The 23183-nt window shown below is 42.8% G+C and overlaps 1 protein-coding gene across 1 annotated transcript in view; it reads right to left on the bottom strand.

Annotated features, from left to right (window-relative positions):
• LOC110077741 (atrial natriuretic peptide receptor 1) overlaps positions 1-23183 on the bottom strand; it is an 87693-nt gene that overhangs the window by 16124 nt on the left and 48386 nt on the right. The window contains exons 14-20 of the mRNA XM_078384084.1: positions 17470-17611; positions 16489-16523; positions 14876-14889; positions 9038-9142; positions 3458-3577; positions 2282-2375; positions 1223-1310 (exon numbers count right to left, since the gene is read on the bottom strand). Coding sequence (XP_078240210.1) covers positions 1223-1310; positions 2282-2375; positions 3458-3577; positions 9038-9142; positions 14876-14889; positions 16489-16523; positions 17470-17611 — 598 coding nt within the window. The remainder of the gene's footprint in view (positions 1-1222; positions 1311-2281; positions 2376-3457; positions 3578-9037; positions 9143-14875; positions 14890-16488; positions 16524-17469; positions 17612-23183) is intronic.

Below are 23183 nucleotides of genomic sequence, written 5' to 3'. Positions count from 1 at the left end.
CTTCTTTACTGCTGCCATTTTATTCAAGGGGGACACTCTCTAGTTTGGAGAACAAGTAAGGGAACTTCATCCTAACCTCCACTTCCACCTAATCTCCACTAGTCAGGCCTGCAATTTACACTGCCAAATCATCATCCATTGAAACAAACTGTTGCCTGAGAAATTTAGTCAGACAATGACCTTTTTACTAAAGCAACTCACTGGAGCCTTGAAATAGCTTAGGTAAGATCTTGTGACATTTTTGGGCCCAGTTTTAGTTAATTTTAGGTCAAGTTAATTCCATTTCCCAGGAAATCTCACTCTTTTTTTTTGTTAAAGTAGTAATTGAAATGCATATATAAACACATTCAGGTAGATAAACCATATCTATTTTTTCACATAGAACCATAAATGTGCTAGACACTGAAGATGGAGGAGTGTGTTACTCATTAAGAGCACCCACAAACGGCAAGTGGCCTTTTTTTTTAACAGAACTGCAGTAGGTCACACTCCTGGAGGCTTGTTGCACGTTTTCCATAGCCCAGTTTGGATTGCTCCAATATGTCTGCAAAGCCATTAGGAACAACATGAAAAATAAACACAAGTCTCTTCGCAGACAGATATTCCTCTACAGCAGTGTTTCCCAACCTGTGCTCCGTGGGGTGCCAGGAAACCCACTCGGGGGTACCATGGAATCCTCTCATCCTCCCCCTCCCCACTTCTTCTCCCCACCCAAGCTATCTTACAGCACTTATTTGCAGTTTCTCTCGTGTCCATGCATGGTACAGAGAGGGAACCCTGGTCCACTCTTGCCAAAAGACTGGGTTTCCTGCCCTCCTGTTCACAAGGACGTCTTCTCCCCCCTCCCCCAATAAAATGAGGCTTCTCCATTTTTGTGGAAGCTGCTTCCCTGGAGAAGCCAAGCCACCAGTGTTTCCATTAAGCCATCTGTATATATAGCATAGTCACTGGTTCCCTCTGTTGACCAGTCCTGGTAATACACATTGGGAAAGTGTGTTCATGTGGTTTTTGTAATTTAATTTAATTTGTTTCCAGTGGATAAATGTCACTGATCCTATGGATATGGCAGTCCTGCTGTACTGAGGAGCCGCAGCCAGTAAGTCAAGGGAGCCGTGAGTCAAAAACATCAGGAAACCACCGTTCTGCTGAAACATTTCGCCACCTTTGGAAAGTCATTCTCACAGCCAAAGTAGCACACATCCTTGAGTTCATTCTTACTTACCTGAAAAAGATGGTGGAGCTCATGTAACTTTGGGCCTGTGATGGTTTCCCTTGCCTTAAATCATCTGCTACCTGTTTAGGCAACATGCCTATGTTGGGTAATAAACAAAGTTATTGCTACTGGGATAAAATACAAATTGCATTAATAAGTCTAAATTATCTTCACAGCAAGAAAACCATAACTGGACAGCTTGCACATTTTTCCACAGCCATCACAGCAGCCAAACAAAGGTCAGAGATAGCAAATGTATTGCCTTCCAGATGTTGTTGGACTACAACTCCCATCACTTCTCAGCATCTGAAGAGCTACAGGCTTTCCACTCCTTGTTAACTGCAGTCTGCTTCAAGACAGAAGGCCTTTACTGGTACTGATCAAAAGACATTCTGGGACTCTTTTTTTCTCCTGAACAGATTTTTAGAAAGAAGACAGGAATGATAGGGAAACTCATCATGAGTACAAATGGATGACGATGATATCTGTATTCCTCTGTAAAATCCCTTGAAGGAGGTAGGTGATTGCTTGATAAAAGCCTCAGCTGGAAGCACCATTACATCAGTCCTAGAGCTGGTTCTTCTGTGATGAGCATCGGTTTTCCTAATAAAATATCTCCCATGGCAGGCAAATCCCCCCCTGCCCCAGCTCCCAATGAATTCATAGCTCTGTCTAGAAGCCATAAATCCAAAGAAAGAACAAGGTATGGAGCTTTTTGTTGTGGTTTTTGTAATTTGGCCAAAAGCATCGCTGTGCAAAACTACTGTCCTTTCCCATTGTGAAACAAAGCATGCACAGAGAGAAGGATCGGCTGACTGAACAAAAAGCTGTGAGCAACCCATTTGATGCTTCTTGACTTCACTTCTTCCTCCATTTATGCAGTTTACACAATCTTTGTGAAAATCATTCTTGCAAATGTGACAAGTCTTTTCACAAGAACCTGTAAACACTGTACCTCATTGTCTCACAAAAAGGGCAGGGAAGTGGATGAAGTTTTTTTTATTCTCATCAAAGTTTTAGTTTCTCATGCAGAATTTACTCAAAACATGCTGCATTCACTTCACTTACTGTACAACAAACGGTCTGTCTTCTGTTTTTCATGTGTTAAGTCCTGCGTCCTTTCTGCTACTAACACTTCCAGGTGTTTACTGTATTTCTCCATCTAAGCAAACAAAAATGTATTCAAGCTCAGCAACCTCTGAAGATGAGCAGGAGAGGATAATCAACCATGCATTCACCAGCATTAGCCTCATATTGCCATCGGATTCATGAGCATTGTGCTACATAAAGGCCTGCGAGATGATTTTGCATAGCTTCAGCAATTAAAAATACTGTTCAGTGTCACAAAATTATACTTCAGAAATCTGAAAGTATTTGCACAGTGGAAGCTGCTAAATTACTTCACACATTCTGCTGCATTAAGCAGCACACCAGTGTTTAACCCAGTAATGACTTAATCTGAAAGGAAGATTGTTGTTCCTAGGGAAACATGTAGTAGATGCTAACTGTGCTGGTGTTATTGGCCATAGTGGTCAGGTGCATGTTGACTTTACATTCAAAGATACACATCTCTTTTTTTCCAGTGTTCAGCTCTAAAGCAGGGGTGATTGACCTCAGCAAGGCTGAGGGCCATTTTTCAGATTTACTGGTAGCCTGAGAGCCACACATCCAAAGAGAAAGGACTCAAGAAAAGGAACATGTCCAAGGAGACCAATTTGCATATTTTTTGATAAAAGTCACTATGATGGGTTTTAATTGACCAAAAATAGTTTTTAATTTTTTAAAAAGTTTTTTTCTAACTAAAAGATCCCTTTTGTGTCCTCCAGTGGCAGAAAAGAAAAGAAATTGGAGAGATGGGGACTCCAGGGGGTGTTGAGGAGCCCTCAAAGCATGGCAACATTGCCCACCACACCTCAAAAAACGTTCTTAGCAATTTTTAAGGAATATGGGGTACTAGGTGCCAGAGGTGCTTTGGAGCACAAAAATACTCTTGAGGAAGCACATGTGGCCAATGTGTATAACCTAAATCCAGAGGCTAGAGTAGAGCACAGCAATTGAATTACTGTAATGGGATTTATATAAGTGATGGTTTACAATTATTTCAGTGGTACCATCTTCTCTTCAAACAAGTTCCATAGTACATATTCCTATAGTATAATTTTCACATCTTTCAAATGCATTCAAGAGCATCCTGTGTGTTTGCTAAGACATTGTCCAGTACAGTTAAGCAGCTCCAGTTCTTACCAACGTCATCATCATGTCAACTGGGCTAACTTTATTCGGATTCATTTTATACAACAACTTCTTGACTTGCTCAAAGGTAAGCCTCTGGGTTGGATTGCTTTTTCGGCAGGTCCGGATCAGCTGCACAATTAAAACAACAACAACAACAAAAACAACAACAAGTCACCTATTCCAATTCATAGTAATATTGGACTACCTTGTAATCTGGCATCTCTTCCTCATAATTAGGGGGAGGATTTCTATGACATTTCTCCTTTTCTCTGCAACCTACATTTGAACCCATAAGCGAATTCAAATATGTTTATGGTTAATCTGGCCTTTCTCACTAGATTATTCATAAATACAGTATGTTCAAACCCACCCATAAGCTCAAACATAGGTTGTGGGGGGGGTGACATATCATAGGAATTCTCCCCCTGCTCATTATTGTCAAAGTAGAGCACTTAATAGTCTTAACATGCAGCCACATGACTGACCCAGATTTAACCAGGCCACAACATATTCTCTTTATCAAATTCCAAGCCAATTTATGCTCATTGTGAACATTACCTGGTATGTTCACCTGCTTCTTAGAAATCAGAGCCAGACCAAGATCAGAAATTCTTCACCAATATCAACAAGAATGAAAATATGCTTCCCCACCACCACTGCCAGCTTCTGTTAACACCAATGGAAATTGTCCTCCTGCTGCTAACAGAAGCTCTTGTTGGTAATGGCTGTTGGCATCCCAGTGATGCAGTGAAGAGTTAAACCCCCCCCCCGCACTCTGTTCCTAATCTAACAAAGTCCATTTCAGCTATTATTTAAATGAGAAAGGTAAGCATGTTAAATGCATTCCTATGTCATGTCTAATTTGGCTCTACAATCTGGAAACCGTGATTAACAAATACAACTGTTGCTGAGCTAAGAAAAGAGGATAAATATGTGAATGTTGAGTATCTTTGCCTGTGCATGTACCAGCATGTGTGTAGGAATATATGCATCACTGGATTGAAAGGTAAGCTAACTTTTAAAGGTCCATGGAAAAAGAGTTCTGCATTTCCTCTTCCAGGCTCCAGCCATCTCCCATCCCCATAATGCATCTCCAGAAGTCCTTCCTAACTAATGTGGTATGGGGTGCAGAGGACTGCCAAGTGAGGGGAGGTGCCCCCAAATTTGACACAGATCTCTAGGCTGAAGACCTTTGCATATTCACATGGAAGTATATCTCCAGTGAATTCGACAGTTGTATTTTTAACTACAGATTCCCAATTCCTCGTGCCTTTTGTTCTTTCTTCTACCCGCCTACAGTTATCTGGCATTATCCCTATTGGTTACCCTTTTCCTCTTCTTCTCAATCCCTTGGGAAATTCACCTAAATTCCTTCCAAAATAATGTGTAAATGAGACAAATTAACCTAATATAGCTGCTATGCCGCCATGTTTCCCTGCTGCTGCTGCTGTTATTCTTTGTCCAGACAAGCTTGTTGTTGTTCTTGTTGTTTAGTTGTTTAGTCGTGTCCGACTCTTCGTGACCCCAAGGACCAGAGCACACCAGGCCCTCCTGTCCTCCACTGCCTCTTGGAGTTGGATCAAATTCATGTTGGTAGCTTCGATGACGCTGTCCATCCATCTTGTCCTCTGTCGTCCCCTTCTCCTCTTGCCTTCACACTTTCCCAACATCAGGGTTTTTTTTTCCAGGGAGTCTTCTCTTCTCATGAGGTGGCCAAAGTATGGGAGCCTCAGTTTCAGGATCTGTCCTTCCATCCATTTATTGTACAGCACTCAGGGTACTATACAATAAATAAAAGAGAATGGCTGTGAAAGTTCCACTACTTCAGTGCTCTGATCTATCCAGTCCTGTTTTAGCTTTTAAAAAAGTCCTGACTTCCTTTTCTTTTAACTGGGAAGGAACTAATCTAAGGTTAAATTAACATACAATTTAGGTACATGAGTCTTGTGATGTCCCATTCTTTTGGAACAGGAGTGAAAAAACATCTCTTGTTTTCTTCTCACTGCAGAATGTTCCCCTGCAAAATGAGATATAACCACAATTTCTGTGATGTCCCATCCTGCACTATACTGTGCAGAATGGAGGGTTACAACAATCACAGAGAGCATAGCAACACATACACAGAAGCAAAGTATTTTCTCTGCTAAGTATGTAGTGCTATTTCCTGCCATGTAATGTCTCATTCTACAAGAAAAGTTTACATATAAAAGTATTCAAAACCGAATTTGGAAAAACAAAAAAACTTTGTGTTACGTATACTGCACAGGCTTTGGCTGTTTTCTGCACAGAAGTAATTGCAGAGAATGCAGAAAAATCAGTTATAGGGATCATAGTGGGGGGAGTTATCTAGAAATCTGGAGGAGTAGGGGAAGGCTCATTGGGACATCTTGGCATAACAAAAGACTGAACATCTTTAAGAACAAGACATTTCCTGAGAAATTCATCACATCCCTAGTATCATAACTCCTGAGCAAAAATATCCACATGGAAATCATTAGTAACTTTGGTTAGAGAATAGTGGGATTACATTTGGACATTACATTTCACATAGAGATGTTCCTGCCCCTCTTCAAACTATGGACCTCCCCAATGCCAATATTCATTTCTTCAATTCATTTGGTTTCATAAAATACTCTTTCTTTTAATTTGGGCCCAAACAGCATTTTGATAGGCACCTTTGACTCTTATCAGTCAGACTCAACATAAGGCAGACAACCTCTTGTCACAATTTCATGCAAATTATTTTGTTTTGTTTACTAACTGGGGCCTCAGTCTGGATGCTTTGAGCAAGCCATGCCTGAGAGAGAGAATGTTGAATCCTCCCCCCCCCCCTTTTAATCTTGGTCTAAAGTGTGAAGATTGAATGGAAACTGTGATTAACACTTCAAGGAGAAATCTGCAGATAAATTCAACTAAATTTTCAACACAGTTACTCCTAGAGCAGTCCTTAAAAATGAAGATGAGCAGGAAATGGGAATGGTCTTGGGTTTCTCCTAACTTTTGCATAATAGTAAACATCAGTCCTAAAACACAAGGAAATGTTTGAATTCCTCAGTTTAAAATGGCAGACTCTCCCTCAGACGCATATATTTGGTTTCCTGACAGCTCCTTTTAAAAAACAAAAGCAAAAGCTTCACACAATGATTAAACACAATCATGGAGCTGACAGTTTATAACCAAGAGAAGCCATAAACCTCCAGTGGCTTCATATTAAAAGCATCATTTACTCCGTTCTCTTTTTGTGAGACAAGGTGAAGTTTCAGTTTGTTGGAATAATGCTATTTTTGAAAACATTAAGGCCACACACTGTTCTGAAATGTCTTGGATGAGATATTGGAAACATCTTAATTTGGGTTGTCCTTTCAACTGAAAAAGAAAGCTTTTCCTTTCTTTGAAGGCAGTATGTTTTCCCCCTGCCCCATTTTCTTTGGCCCTGATGCTTTAAGATGACCTGATTGGATAGATCACTGGGTTAGAGCACCTGGCTATGCAGCCAGAGGTTGGGGGAACTCACTTCCCCACAGTGCCTCCCACAAAAGAATGAGGCTGTGTGGCATCGTCCAGACTGCTCAGGGTGCCCCAGAAGAAGGGAATGGTGAACCACTTCTGAGTACTTTATACCTAGGAAAACCTGGCAAGTGCTGTCATGAGTTGGAATTGAAGGGACAGGGCAGAATAATTATAATTTTCACTTACAGATTTGAGTAAGTGGGAGTGCTTATCTCAGTAGCATTGTGGTTCTTCTAGTACAGTGGTTCTTAACGTGGGCGATAATGCCCCCCAGGGGGCGATTTCATTTTTCAAGGGGGCGGTAGAACGAAAAGGGGCAGCGTGGGGGCGCTGGAGCAGAAGGGGGTGGTAGGGGGGCGCTGGAGCAAGCCAAACCTGTGAAGATGGCTGCAGCCTTTTTACAGTGTGCATGAATATATATTTTCCTCCAATTTTAATTTCGTTTCAGACTTTTTGTCTTGAAATTTTTAGTTCCTGCATTTGTTTTTATGGCCTTTTTATATTTCTTTTTGCGTCTTAAAATTCACTTGCAACTAAATCATTGAATGTTACTTTTTGGGGGGCATTTCATTTTCTTGGAATTTAATTTTGTTTTCAGGGGTCATTGGATTTAAGTGTCTTAAATAAATAAACAAACAAACAAATAAATAAGATATCATCACCGCGGGGAGGGGGGCGATGATAACTTCCTCTGTGGCTCAAGGGGGCGTTTCTTTCAAAAAGGTTAAGAATCACTGTTCTAGTACAATACTGTCAACTCCAAGACAAACTCTAACAATCTGCAGACAGCTCGTTACAAGAATCACATACCTTCCCCCCCCCCAGCAGCTGCACTGGCTGTTGATCCTTTTCCAGGCACAATTCAAAGTGCCTATTTTAACCTATACATCTCTAAATGGCTTGGGTCCAAACTATTTCAAAGACCACATTTCCCTTTATGAACCTGCTCGGATGTTAAGATCACTGGGGGAGTGATCTTTCTTGTGGTCCAACCACATTCAGAAATGTGTTTGATGGGGACACAAGAGAAGACTTTCTCTGTCGCAAAATTCTCTGCTCCAAGATTTTACAACTCCCTCCCACAGGAGGCTGGACTGGCCCCATCTTTGTTGTCCTTCTGCAAGCAGGCAGAACGCTGCCTTTTCCTTAGTGACTGGCTGTCTAAGAGAGGTTTTAAAATGGGATGGTTTGTGTTTATTTTGCTTTAATATCATGTTTATTTAATTATTTTTAAATATTCAAATAATTGACTATTTTTAGCTTTTAATATTGTGTTTTTAAAGATGTAGGCCACACTGGGTCCTTTCTTAGGAGAAAGGCAGGGTAAATATATTAGACAAACAAGTGGCATCTGCTGTCTAGATTTTCACACAAGATCCTTTCTCAGTCCTATCTGGAGATCACTGCAGTTCCTTGGTGGTGTCCCATGCAAGTGCTAACCCGGTCTGACCCTGCATAGTTTCCAAAGTCAAATGGGATAAATATGCTAAGGGTAGCACCTTCAGAGTATAGGCTGGTGAAATGGAACACTGCATATAACACAAGGGACAGGCCATGACAATTCCATTCCCATTGCTAACCCCAGCGTTCACTCTTTACTTGTAAACAGTGGTTCATTCGGAACAACAACAGAATTAATATTAAATTCAGCTAGTGTTTGGAAATAAAGGATTTCAAGTAACATAGATATTTGTAACAAGTTACTCTTTTTAATTTAGCAACAAGGATATAATGGTATTATATATCAAAAGCAATGTAATGAGTGGGGCCAAGGTTACTTTATTTTCTACTGACTTAAATGTTACTTTTCAGGGCTTTTTTTAGAGATATATTGGCTTTTTAAATACACACACACACACACAAATTTTTATATACAATTTTCTTATCTATCCTATTTTTAAAAAGAATCATGAGTAATAACAAATAATGAAAGGTAGAAAGCAACACAACAAGCAATTCAACCAGTTATTTTTTTAAAACACTGTAACAGATAATGACAATGAATTGTGCTCAAAACAGTACATCAGTCAATGGGAAATAATAACTTTTAAAAAGCAGTTTTTAAAGGTCTGGATTTACCTCGACATATTCTATAGGGCACGGACAGGCATTCTCAGATTCATTTGATACTAATTCTGCCAAAGGGGGGCACAAAGAATATTCTTCCAAATGTGTATCATCCGTCTGGAAAATATAGGTAATGCAAATTTTAATATGGGAGAAAGGGAGAGAGATTGAAATCATGAAGTAGATATCATCAGCAGATACCTGCTCTTGGAGCATCATCTTTCAAAACACACCTTGCATGCTTTGAGGAGGATTTATGTTTAATCAACTTTTTCATCAGTGGTTTTAACACACAGTGGGATTACCCCTTTTTGTTAGAATTGGTCTTGATCTGTGCCCTGATATCCAATAAAGCATGTACTAATCTTATAATCATCCATGAATTCAACCATTTCTAGTGAAGAGAATTCACAAGTCAGTTTTAAAAAGCAGTGGTCTACTCATAAACCAAGATAAGTCAAGCAATAGCATCTGACCCAAACACTCTGGATTTCTCTAGGTGATGCCTTAATTTTGCTTCCTCCACAATGCCCTCTACCTAGCACATTATTGGGCATAGTGGTGATGGTAATGGCAGTGCAAAAGCAGAGGCAAGCTCCGGAAAAAAAATAATTGGAAACAATTACCGGTATGTGACAAGACCTATTATTTTTGTGGGAGTCAGAAAAGGACATATGTCAGAATGTTTCTTAGAAAAATTGGATTCTGATCAATGTTGGATGGCAGAGCTGGACTAGAAAAAAAAGGTGAAACTAATGCTGTTCTATAACATGTCCTCCAGTACCCTCATCCCCACCAAAACACCTGAAGGAAATAGTTGGAGTCTAGGCTTAAACTAAATGTGGGGGACTGGAAAGGCTCTAGGCTGCCATAGAGATTGTACAAAGACAAGACTTGCGCAACCCCCCCTTCAGTCACCCTCCTTTGTAAGGCCCTCCTTTGACATTCTTCTCAAAAGGAATTTATTTTCTATTAGACTGAGAGTCCGTCTACACCAACGTCTATCCTACTCTATCACACCTTGCTGGAATGCTCGGGATCTCTTTAAAAAATGTTGACTACACAGCATTCTTGTTAGAGGATTCCAACCCATCCCTAATGGGGAGCAATCTGTCCCTGATTGGTTCTAGATTTGGAGACTACTGTTTATTTGGAAGAGCTAGGATTGGTCCAAACAAACACAATTCTCTAGCTGTACAACCACTAGACCACTCCAGTAGGGGGATAAGGGGATGTTCTTCCTATGTGTCAGTGGTGATGTGTAGAGGTGAGTGACTGTGGATGGCACCTTCTGTCCTATTTTGCACTGAAAATGGCATTCTTGCTTACATTTTATTTATTTTGTAATTTTAAACAATACTTTCCAGTGTTGAGCTGCATCACTTAAGCACTAGGCCATTTATCAAAAATTAATCTAAGAAAAAAGGAAGAATTTTCCATGAGACCCTGAAGCATTGCCCAAGGTCCCCAGTACCATGAAGTTGCCCATTTGTGTGTGAACACCAGACACTCGAGCCTCCGGACTCCCGGTTTCTCTAATAAGGTAAACTTTGCATGGCACAATCCCATCGTTCTATTAATATTTCTTTCAGTTCCACATTCAGATTTTATTTTATCCCCCCCCCCCCTTTGGTGATCACAGATCAAATTTCAGAAGTTTCGGTAACTTTCTATGCAAGCTTGAAAAGGTTACTTCTTAAAATTATAACTTCCAGAATCCCACAATGATCATATTGGCTGGGAGAGACTGGAAGTCATTGTTACATACAGCACTGATGTTACCTGTCTGTCATGGGTTTGGAGGGAAAGTTCCATCCTATGGGGAGTGGAAGGCGGGACATCAGGAGGAGGGGCTGTACTGTATATATATGTGGAGCTTGTGTGAAGAAGGAGAGGAGAAGCTGGAGAAGAGCTGAGAGAAGAAGCTTGAGTGGGAGTCTGTGTGTCAGACAGGGTACTACTGTGTGTCAGTCAGTACCAACCTGATAGGTTCAGGTGTCTGTAGGGTTAGCCAGAACTGATAGGTTCAGGGTCTGTGCTTTAGTTAAATGCGTTCTGTGTGAACCAAACTAGTGTATGTATGATTGAGACTAAGCCACGTTACTGTATCTTATTCATTTGATCATTTTATTTTCCCTGTGTGTTATGTAAATAAACCTTGTTCTTTTATTTGTTAAAAATCCATCCCTGGTCTGTGTGACTTCTTATAGGGAATGGTTGGTGGCAGCTTAGTGAAACTGTGGCATCTCCCAGTAGGTCTGGGTTTGTCACATTGATTGGTGTCCAGCGTGTGGGATACGACTGGTCCAGTTGTCCAGTGGTACAGCAAAGCCTTGGCAAGTGTGCCCAGAGCAAGGGGGGTCTAGTCAGGGACAATCTGAGGGCGTGTAGGTAATCTTCTAGGTGTACCTCACGGGGAGGTGCGCTAGTGGAAGAACGTGCTAACTGGGGAGACTAGATTAGGGAGCTCTGAGGCAACCTGTTTTGGCGGGAAAAGGCTGAGGCAAAGCTGAGGGAAGTAGCAGTGATCTAGCTTGGCTGCTGAGAGGCCTAGCAGAGGGGGGTAGACTCTGGCTGTCTACAGTTGCAAGTTAGTGCTGAAGAACAGCAGCAATCTATAGAAAGCTGGTTCTGAGGCAAAAGAGAGAAAAAAAAGTGGTCGCTTTATTTTGAGGCTTGACTTTTGAAAGCAGCCTGTTCTGGGGGGGGGGGATTATGCCCTTGACTCGAAGCCAAATGGCAGAAATGGGTGAAGTGAAAGACCCCCAGGTAGACCAAGGTTCTGAGGATGAATTTGGCTCAGTGCAGGGTGACAGCACGGGAGAACAGAACCCAGAACTCAGAAAATTGCTCCTAGCCCAACAGCATGAACTGAGGGTGAGGGAAATGGAGGAAAGATTAGAGAGAGAAAAAATGGAGGAAAGGGAGAGGCAAAGACAATTTGAATTGGAATTGCAGAGAGAGAAAATGGCATTTGAGTTAAGAAAATTGGAACTGATGAATCAGAACAATAATAACAATAGAGATTCTGAGGTGGGCCAATTGTCTAAAACTGACCTGAAGAAATTCCCTGTATACCACAAGGGAGATTGCCCTGAGGTGTTCTTTTCCCTAGTGGAAAGAGCGTTTGAGGACTTCTCAGTAAGGGAAACTGAGAAGATGACCATTATGCGATCTTTAATCAGTGGCAGCCTGGCAGAAGTCTATGCAGAGATGCCAGAGGAACTGATAAAAGATTTCGCTGAGTTTAAAAAACTGGTGTTTGCCAGACATGGGATAAATGCGGAACAGCTGAGGCAGAGATTCAGGTCCCTCACAAAGAAACCAGAGCAGACTTTTACCCAAGTGGGGGCCCAATTGGTGAGGCTGCTAGAGAAATGGCTATCTCAGGAGGGAACAGAGACCTTCCAGCAGCTCAAAGACTTGATAGCGCTGGAACAGTTCTATTCAGTCCTGCATGGGGAACTGAAGTTCCAGGTGAGGGAAAGGAAACCGAAATCTGTGGCGGAAGCGGCCGAGATCGCAGATTTCATTTATCAAATAAGAAAACCCTTAGGTGCTGAGTGGAAATCCGTAGATAAACCCAAAGAAACCTACAGCAAGTACTCTCAGGGACCAGGGAAAAACCAGCAAGGGGGAGGGGCCCATGGTGAAGGGAAGCCCTCAGACATGAAACCAAGACCTCAGATTTTGGAGGGAAAACCAAGACAAGATGAGAAAGACTCAAAATACAGCAGAAAATGTTATTTCTGTCAAGGAAAGGGCCATCTAATCTCAGAGTGTGAGAAATTAAAGCAGCTAAAAGGAATTGTGCCTCATGATTCGAGTGGAACCAAGCCAAAAGCTGTGTTCTGTGTCCAGAAAGAGCAAAGCTCCTTGTCACTGAGGGAGCCTGTTGCCATGGCTACTCAATCTGGAACAGTTACATCTGCTGATCAGGCTGAGGAAAATGGTCCTCTTGTGGAGGTCAGGCGCTGCTTACTTGTGAGAACAGATTTACAGTTGTTTGAAACAGCAGGGATGGACGTAGGAATACTTGACCATCAGTATCGGGGGTTAAGGGATACTTGTTCCCAGGTGACCCTGGGCCATCCAGATATTATTCCTAGGGAGTATATAATCCCGAATGAGAGCATAAAGGTGGCAGGGATTGAGGGACAGGTGATCTCGCTGCCAGTAGCTGAGGTACCTGTGAACTTTCAAGGCTGGAGGGGAGTTTGGCGGCTAGCGATTTCATCGACTCTGCCAGCAGCCGTGCTCGTGGGAAATGACCTGGCTGAACATGTGAAATGGGTGCTAGTGATTACACGCTCACAAGCCACCACGGGGACAGTTCAGGGGGGTACTGATGAGCCCGAGACGGAAGCAGAGGGGAGTGCCGAAGCTGTGGTGGAAACCTTAACCACAGACAGCAGATTTGGCCAAGAGCAAAAGGCAGACGCCACTCTCCAAAAGTGTTTTGAACAGGTGACAGACGCCCAGCTAACACCTGAAACCCCAGTGAGATTTCTAGAGAAAAAGGGGATTTTATATAGAGAGACCCTGATGAATATCTCAAAAGGGGGAGATGGGATCAGAAGTCAGCTAGTGGTACCTGAAAAGTATCGCCCCATGATCTTACAAAGGGGGCACTCTGACATGTTTGCTGCGCACTTAGGGGTGAACAAGACACAGCAGAGAATCACACAGAATTTTTACTGGCCTGACATAGGGAAGCAGATCAGGGAGTTCTGTAAAAAATGTGATGTGTGTCAGCGGCAGGGGAATAATCGTGACAGGACCAAAGCAAAGTTGTGCCCTTTGCCTGTGATTGACACTCCGTTCAAATGCATAGGGGTGGATATTGTGGGACCTTTGCCCAAGGACACAAAGAGGGGGAACAGGTTCATTCTCACCATTGTGGACCATGCCACGAGGTACCCTGAAGCCATACCCTTGACTAACATTGAAACTAACACAGTGGCAGATGCCTTGGTGGGGTATATGTCCAGGATGGGATTCGCCTCAGAAATAATCACAGATTTGGGCACATCGTTTACATCGAAGCTCATGAAACGGTTGTGGCAAATCTGTGGAATTAAACACAAGGAAACCACTGCCTATCACCCTGAAAGTAATGGGTTAACTGAGAAGTTCAATGGGACTCTAATGCGCATGATTAGGGCTTACTTGGCAGAGAATCCAAACAATTGGGACCAGAAGCTGCAATCCCTTTTGTTTGCTTATCCATCAGTGCCACAAGCCAGTACCGGGTTCAGTCCGTTTGAACTTTTATTTGGGAGAAGGGTGAAAGGGCCACTTGATTTGATCAAACAAAATTGGGAGCAGATCACCCAGGATGACCCACAAGATGTTGTGACATATATAGACACCTTGATGAATGACCTAAAGAGAAACCTAGAGCTAGCAGCAGAAAACCTGCAAGCTCAAAAGGTCAGAAAGAAAGCTTGGGATGACCAGAAAGCCGGGAAGAGGCACTTTGACCCAGGGGAGGAAGTGCTTTGGCCTAGGCTCTGCAAAGAGAACAAACTGCAGCTGGGTAGCCCAGAAATAAAATACTTGGGTCACATAGTAGGGGGAGGAGTGATAAAACCCCTAGAGGCTAAGATAGAAGCAGTTCGTGATTGGCCTAGACCCAACACCAAGAGAAAAGTCAAATCATTTCTTGGGTTGGTGGGCTACTACAGAAAGTTCATCCCGAGATTTAGCGAGATTGCGGCTCCGCTGACCGATCTGACGAGGAAGAAGACTGATGACCGCATCCTGTGGACCAGCGACTGTGAGGAGGCGTTCCAGAGGTTGAAGGAGGCCCTCATCAACTATCCAGTGCTGCGTGCTCCAGACTTCGACCGGGAGTTCATCATCTACACCGATGCGTCTAACAGCGGGGTAGGAGCAGTTCTTTGCCAGGAGGATGAAAATGGTGACCAGCATCCAGTGTCCTACCTGAGTAGGAAACTCCAGAAAGGTGAGAGACATTTGGCAACCGTGGAGAAGGAGTGCCTGGCCATAGTCTACGCGATCCAGAAGGCCAAGCCTTACATCTGGGGAAGACATTTTATTCTTTGCACTGACCATTCACCACTGCAATGGTTAAAGACCATGAAAACCCACAATAGTAAACTTATGAGGTGGGCTTTAAACCTGCAAGACTATGACTTTGAAGTGAAGGTGGTCAGAGGGTCAGTGAACTGTGTTGCTGACGCCTTGTCAAGAAGACCTGAAGAATGAAGACGTCGAAAGAAACATGGACTATGTATATATTTTGGTGACCAAAGGTTAAATGTACTTGTTTATTAAACATGTTTGGTTTGTATGAATAAAGGTAACTGGATGTATTGTAAATGGTAAATGTTTAGATGCCTAATAGAGTGTAAGTATAAGTAAGTATGGTATTGCATGTTATTATATGACTGGTTTTGTATGTTTTGGATCCAGGTTGTTCTTTGGTGAAAAGCACCTTAGCTTTCCCCCTACAAAACAACTTATAAAGAGGGGAGGTGTTACATACAGCACTGATGTTACCTGTCTGTCATGGGTTTGGAGGGAAAGTTCCATCCTATGGGGAGTGGAAGGCGGGACATCAGGAGGAGGGGCTGTACTGTATATATATGTGGAGCTTGTGTGAAGAAGGAGAGGAGAAGCTGGAGAAGAGCTGAGAGAAGAAGCTTGAGTGGGAGTCTGTGTGTCAGACAGGGTACTACTGTGTGTCAGTCAGTACCAACCTGATAGGTTCAGGTGTCTGTAGGGTTAGCCAGAACTGATAGGTTCAGGGTCTGTGCTTTAGTTAAATGCGTTCTGTGTGAACCAAACTAGTGTATGTATGATTGAGACTAAGCCACGTTACTGTATCTTATTCATTTGATCATTTTATTTTCCCTGTGTGTTATGTAAATAAACCTTGTTCTTTTATTTGTTAAAAATCCATCCCTGGTCTGTGTGACTTCTTATAGGGAATGGTTGGTGGCAGCTTAGTGAAACTGTGGCATCTCCCAGTAGGTCTGGGTTTGTCACAGTCATAATCCCAAAAGACCAACTTTTATGAGCACTTTTCCTATGCAGGAATGAGCAGCATTTCAGTGGTTCTCCATCCTGAAAAGGTTTGACAGAGAATCAATTCCGCTTCATCAGCAAACTGTTGTCCGCTCCAGCAATTTCTCTGGGGTGGACATAATTCATTTCACCCTGAACACATGTAGAAAAATGTACCAGAAGTTCTAGAAGCCCCTTTTTGCTGAAAACACCTCAGATTTTCAAGAAAAGATTCCATATCCTCAATATCATATGGCTTGCTTTTCCTGAGCAGAGAACTACCACCAGATAAAAGGAAAACAGAAAATAGAAAGCAGCCTCTAGATTATGTAAATTCAAACAAATATACAGTCAGAACTGTATGTGGGTTCAAGAGGAGTAAACTCAAAGTTAAGGATCAAAACGTATAGTGCTTACCAGTGTTGCATCACTTCTTGTTGCTATTTCTAATAAAATGATGGCATAACTGTAAAATTGGAGACAAACCATTGTCGGTAAAACAAGATAAGCAAACGTAGCAACTTTGAAAAGGATCTTCCCACGTAAAGTTTCTCATGCAGCTAAACTTAATCACTAAGCCCTCCTGAGTGCAGTAGGACTTCAGGCCAAGATCCCTGGCTTCCCATATAATGAACTTTAAGATGGATCTAGAGTCAGTATCACAAGGGACAAATTAAATGGAGACACACATTGTTTGTAATAACATGGCTAGTCCAGAAAAGTTACATTCAGCCTCAATTAGCCAATGAAAGTATATGGGGCTTCACCAACTACCAATCTGGATATTGATTATGGACCAGGCTTCTGTTAGTGATTAACATATGCCTAAATTAAATTGTGTAACTCAGTGCAATGAGTTGGTGCTAATTAATAAGGTGCTGGTCGTGTTATTTGGTGCAGACCTGTTGTGCAATTTGTGTACACAATGCAACCCAACTGGCATGCCAGTATTTAGCTGCAATCGCCTCAGTGAGTTATGCAATTTAATTTATGTACTGGTGAATCACCTATAGGATTCTGTCCACCACCATCATCAGATAGTCTAGGAACAGGTTTCATACATGACATTTGTTCTAGGACAGTGGTCCCCAACCTTGGGCCTCCAGATGTTCTTGGACTACAACTCCCAGAAGCCTTCACCAGTACCTCTGCTGGCCAGGATTTCTGGGAGTTTAAGCCCAATAACATCTGGAGACCCAAGTTTGGGGATCACTGTTCTAGGAGATTCTGAATTTTATACATTTTGGATATAGTATTGCATATTACTAACAGGGTGCAGCACAGCCACTGTTTTTCCCAAAAGTAAGCAGAAAATTCCAATAATCAGCTATATATGTTTATGCCATCATATAGTAATAGAATTTATTCCAATAATACATACATATAAGAAAAGATAAAGTTATTGCCATCACCTGTACACATCTGCAGCTGGAGTTGGTTCAAAGTTTGGTACAGAATAAGCTTCTGGAGCCAAATATATTTGCATTAAATGATTATGAGGGTTGCTGGAATCTAACAAAGAATCTTCTTTTCTGTAGGACTGTAAACCATAATCTGAAACAAAGTCAAGCAAAGAATGAGATATTTTCCCCTGGATGTTCTGTGTTATTTCTTCAAAGTTTTGCATGTTTATAAGTTGAGTGACACTGGCGATGTAAATCAGTCCTATCTCAATGGTAAATTGGGTCATTTCTGCTTAGAACTGAAATGGATTCTCCATAAAATTCTCTTTCGCAGACAGTGGAGACGAGAATGTGAATTAATTCCCACGTGAATATTCATGGTAATTTTTATATTTAGCACCCACATTTAATATCCGAAGCCTGATGGTGTCTGATGTTTACATTGATTATTTCTAAACACTATTATTTGACAGCTAAACTAGTTCAACTTGGAACTAGTTTTATTTGCCCTTGGTGGCAATGCCCCACAGCCAGATCTGATTAACTCCATAGTGATATTGTAATGACTAGGAGAATGAATGGTTGCTTTTCCAAATAAAAATAAGCACAAAACCTGCAGCCAACCAGAACTGCAGATAGACTTCAAAAACACAGCCACTTGAATTTCCAATATGAAAAGGCATGGACTGCTTGAATATGCACAGGGAACTTGGCTGTCTGCATTGCACCTCCCAGGGGAAAAGTATACAGCTTTTTAGGCAAATGGGTTTTCTCTTTGCCCTCTTTATTGGTGATGTGTTTCATTTCTCTTAGCAATGCACCACTCACTAGGTAGTTTTAAGGAAACCTACTTTTATATTTTATATCAGGCAAAAGCAAAACTAAATTAAAGAAAGAAAAAGACAAAAACACTGTGGCACCTTAAAGACTAAGTGCTATATTTGGATGTGAGCCTTTGTGGACAAGTCACTTCTTCAGACTTAAGAGTAGGAATACATGGCAAATATTTATACATTTATACATGACCTCTACAGAGCACTCCAGCTTCACATACAGCATCAAAATAACATTTGAAGCAGCAGTTACTGGTTATAAGTCTTTGCTCGATTGGCATAGAGCATGATGCCAGGGGCTATTTCCGTTGGTGAGAGAGGTCATTGTGCCTCACTAGGTAGCTACCGCCTGCCTTAAGGTGGGCAGCCCCCAGCCAGTAAGGTGCTGCCTCGCCAAGGTCTGTTAACCTCATGGGGTGCATGGGGTTCAGGGTGAAAGCCGACAAGCAAATCGATAACCCTGCACCATACATAAGAAAATTTCTGCCCTAAAGTTGAACTGGAACGTTCAGACAATGACCCCGGCTTTTCTGACGACCTGCAGGAAATAGACAATGCACACGAGACAGCTATCATCAACATGGAACTGAGTAGACTGGAGATGGACTTTGCTGCCCTGCAAGAGATGAGATTGCCTGACTCGGGCTCTGTCAAAGAAAACATTTCTCATTCTTCTGGCAGGGAAAACCATTGAGTGAGACCAGGGAATATGGTGTTGGCTTTGCGGTCAGAAATACTCTGCTGAGATCCATTGTTCCACCTACTGCGGGGAGTGAAAGAATCCTGTCTCTGCAGCTCCACTCATCATCAGGACCGGTCATGCTTGTTAGTGCATATGCACCAACACTGTCGTCTACAACAGAAGACAAAGACAAATTCTACGATGATCTGGCAGCTACTGCCAAAAAAATCCCAGAGTCTCTGTTCATTCTTGGAGACTTTAACGCTAGAGTTCATGCTGATCACAATTCCTGGCCCACTTGTCTAGGCTGTTTTGGCATTGGGAAGATGAACGAAAATGGCCAATGCTTGCTGGAGTTTTGGTGTCATTATAATCTTTATGTTAGCAACACGTTCTTTAATACAAAGCTTCAACATAGACTTTCTTGAAGACATCTAAGACAGAAGCATTGGCATCGGCTTGATTTGATCCTCACTAGACGCTCTCGCTTTCCTAGTATTACGATCACACACAGTTATCAGGTTGCTGGTTGTGATACTCTACTCCCTGGTGTGTAGTACAGTAAAACTGTGAATAAAGAGATTGTATCACATGAAAAAAGAAGGAAGACCATGTATTGACATCAGCAAGACTCACGAGAAAAGTGGAGGAATTTGCCCAAGTGCTTGAGGACACTCTTCTAGGCCCGGCTGTTGGAAATGCACCTGAATGATGGGAACATTTCAGGAACACTGTTTATAACACCGCCTTGTCCACATTTGGCAAGAAGACCAAAAAGATGGCAGACTGGGTTTCAAACCCATTTTGAAACCCATTTGGAGGAGTTGATGCCAGCCATCAAGGAAAAGAGGATAGCTCTAGCAGCAGACAAAGCCTGTCCTAGTGAGTACAACTTGCAGAATCTTCGACTTGCTTGTAGCAAAGTCCAACGGGCTGCCAGGAGATGTTCTAATGACTATTGGCTTCAGCTCTGCTCTCAGATACAGATAGCAGCAGACACAGGTAACATCAAAGGAATGTATGTGTAGCAACCCCAGACCTACTGGAGTATCCCACCCTGTAGTTATGCTGCCACCAACCATTCGCTCTCCCAAGTCACCCAGACCAGGAATGGATTTTAATAAACAAGAGAACAAGATTTATTGAAAAAAACAAACAGGGTAAATAAAAGGATCAGGTAAATAGGATACTGGAACTTGGGATAGTCCCAATCATACACATACAACAGATTGGTTCCCACGGAACACTTTAAGGTAACGCACAGACCCTGAACTTATCCGTTCTGGCTACCTAGATAGAAACCTGAACCTATCAGGTATGTACTATCTGACGAACAGTTGTACCCAGTCTGACCCACAGACTCCAACTCCACTTCTCCACGTCAGCTCTCTTACGAAGGACTTCCCCCAAATATATACAGTACAGCTCCTCCCCCCTGATGTCCCGCCTTCCACTCCCCATAGGATGGAACTTTCCCTCCAAACCCATGACAGACAGGTACCATCAGTGCTGTATGTGACACCTCCCCCCTTTATAAGTTATTTTGCGGGGGAAAAGCTAAAGTGCTTTTCTCCAAAAAAACAACCAGGATCAAAACACATAAACAGTTATACATTATAATACAATCCCATAACCCATACTTACTCACTCTAGGTCAAACATATCACTTATGCATTTATACATTAATATTTGCAATACATTAAGTTACCTTTATTAATACAAACCACGCCTGTTCAATAAACAGGTACATTTAACTTTTGGTCACCAATATACACAGTCCATGGTTTCTTCGCCGTCTTCACTCGTCGGGTCTTCTTGACAAGGCGTCAGCAACACAGTTCATTGTCCCTCTGACCACCTTCACTTCAAAGTCAAAATCTTGCAGGTTTAAAGCCCACCTCATAAGTTTACTATTATGGGTTTTCATTGTCTTTAACCACTGCAGTGGTGAGTGGTCAGTGCACAGAACAAAATGTCTTCCCCAGATGTAAGGTTTGGCCTTCTGAATCGCGTATACTATGGCCAGGCACTCCTTTTCCACGGTTGCCAAATGTCTCTCACCTTTCTGGAGTTTCCTACTCAGGTAGGACACTGGATGCTGGTCACCATTTTCATCCTCCTGGCAAAGAACTGCTCCTACCCCGCTGTTAGACGCATCGGTGTAGATGATGAACTCCCGGTCGAAGTCGGGAGCATGCAGCACTGGATAATGGATGAGCGCCTCCTTCAACCTCTGGAACGCCTCCTCACAGTCGCTGGTCCACGGGATGCGGTCATCAGTCTTCCGCGTCAGATCGGTCAGCGGAGTCGCCATCTCGCTAAACCTCGGGATGAACTTTCTGTAGTAGCCCACCAACCCAAGAAATGATTTGACTTTTTTCTTGGTGTTGGGTCTGGGCCAATCACGAACGGCTTCTATCTTGGCCTCTAGGGGTTTGATCACTCCTCCCCCTACTATGTGACCCAAGTATTTTATTTCTGGGCTACCCAGCTGACACTTGCTTGCCTTTACTGTTAGCCCTGCTGCACTTAACCTCTGCAGCACTATCTCCAGGTGTTTCAGGTGATCTTCCCAGGTATTGCTGAAGATCCCTATATCGTCAATGTAGGCCACAGTAAAGTCACTGAGCCCTGCTAAGGTCTGGTCCATCAGCCTTTGGAATGTGGCTGGTGCATTTCTGAGACCAAAACTAAGGACTCTAAACTCATATAGACCGAAAGGGCTGCAAAATGCGGTCTTTTCCTGATCCCTGGGATCAATCCTTAATTGCCAGTAACCCTTTACTAGGTCCAACGATGAAATGAACCGACAACCCCCTATGGTTTCAATCAGGTTGTCTAGCCTGGGCATTGGGTAGGCATCAGGAGTGGTTACGCGGTTTAATTTCCGGTAATCTACACAAAATCTAATGCTCCCATCAGGCTTGTCCACCAGGACTATCGGAGAGGACCAAGGACTAGAAGAGGGGACGATTATGTTCTCCCTAAGCATCTCGTCCAGCTCCTTCCGCACCTTGTCCCTATAGGGTCCCGTCACTCGGTACGGGGATACTGCTTGCGGGGGTGCATCCCCTGTGTGGATCCGATGCATCACTCCCTTCACTATCCCCGGCTTATTTGAAAAAACCTTATGATATTTAGTGAGCAGCACTTTTAGTTCTTGCTGCTGGTCTTGGGTGAGTGCAGGACTGATCTTCACCTCATCTGGGTTGTATTTCACTTCCCCTCTACCCTCCCAGAAGGGCAATTCAGCTTCCTCACTCTCAGCTGCTTTTATGGCAAATAAAACCCTCTGTTCCCCTCTGTAGTAGGGTTTCAGGGCATTCACATGTACCACCCTCCATGCTTGGTGTTCCTCCTGTTCTATAAGGTAGTTCAGGTCCGACATCTTGGAAATGACCCTGTATGGTCCTGCCCATTTGAGCTGCAGTTTGTTCTCTTTGCAGGGCCTAAGCCAAAGCACTTCCTCCCCTGGGTTAAAGTGCCTCTCCCTGGCTTTCTGGTCATACCAGGTTTTCTGTCTGACCTTCTGAGCTTGCAGGTTTTCTGCTGCTAGCTCTAGGTTTCTCTTCAGGTCATTCATTAAAGTGTCTATATACATCACAACATCTTGTGGGTCACCCTGGGTGATCTGCTCCCAATTCTGTTTGATTAAATCAAGTGGATCTTTTACTTTTCTCCCAAACAAAAGTTCAAACGGACTGAACCCGGTACTGGCTTGGGGCACTGATTGGTAAGCAAACAAAAGGGATTGCAGCTTCTGGTCCCAATTGTTTGGATTCTCTGCCAAGTAAGCCCTAATCATGCGCATCAGAGTCCCATTGAACTTCTCCGTTAACCCATTACTTTCGGGGTGATAGGCAGTGGTTTCCTTGTGTTTAATTCCACAGATTTGCCATAACCGTTTCATGAGCTTTGATGTAAACGATGTGCCCAAATCTGTGATTATTTCTGAGGCAAATCCCATCCTGGACATATACCCCACCAAGGCATCTGCCACTGTGTTAGTTTCGATGTTAGTCAAGGGAATGGCTTCGGGGTACCTCGTGGCATGGTCCACAATGGTGAGAATGAACCGGTTCCCCCTCTTTGTGGCCTTGGGCAGAGGTCCCACAATATCCACTCCTATACATTTGAACGGGGTGTCAATCACAGGCAAAGGGCACAACTTCGCTTTGGTCCTGTCACGGTTATTCCCCTGCCTCTGA

Source organism: Pogona vitticeps, chromosome 2 (genome assembly GCF_051106095.1).
Source record: "Pogona vitticeps strain Pit_001003342236 chromosome 2, PviZW2.1, whole genome shotgun sequence".
Taxonomy (NCBI): Eukaryota; Metazoa; Chordata; class Lepidosauria; order Squamata; family Agamidae; genus Pogona; species Pogona vitticeps.
The sequence above is the reverse complement of the archived record's forward strand: the minus strand, read 5'-3'. Positions and strand labels throughout refer to the sequence as shown.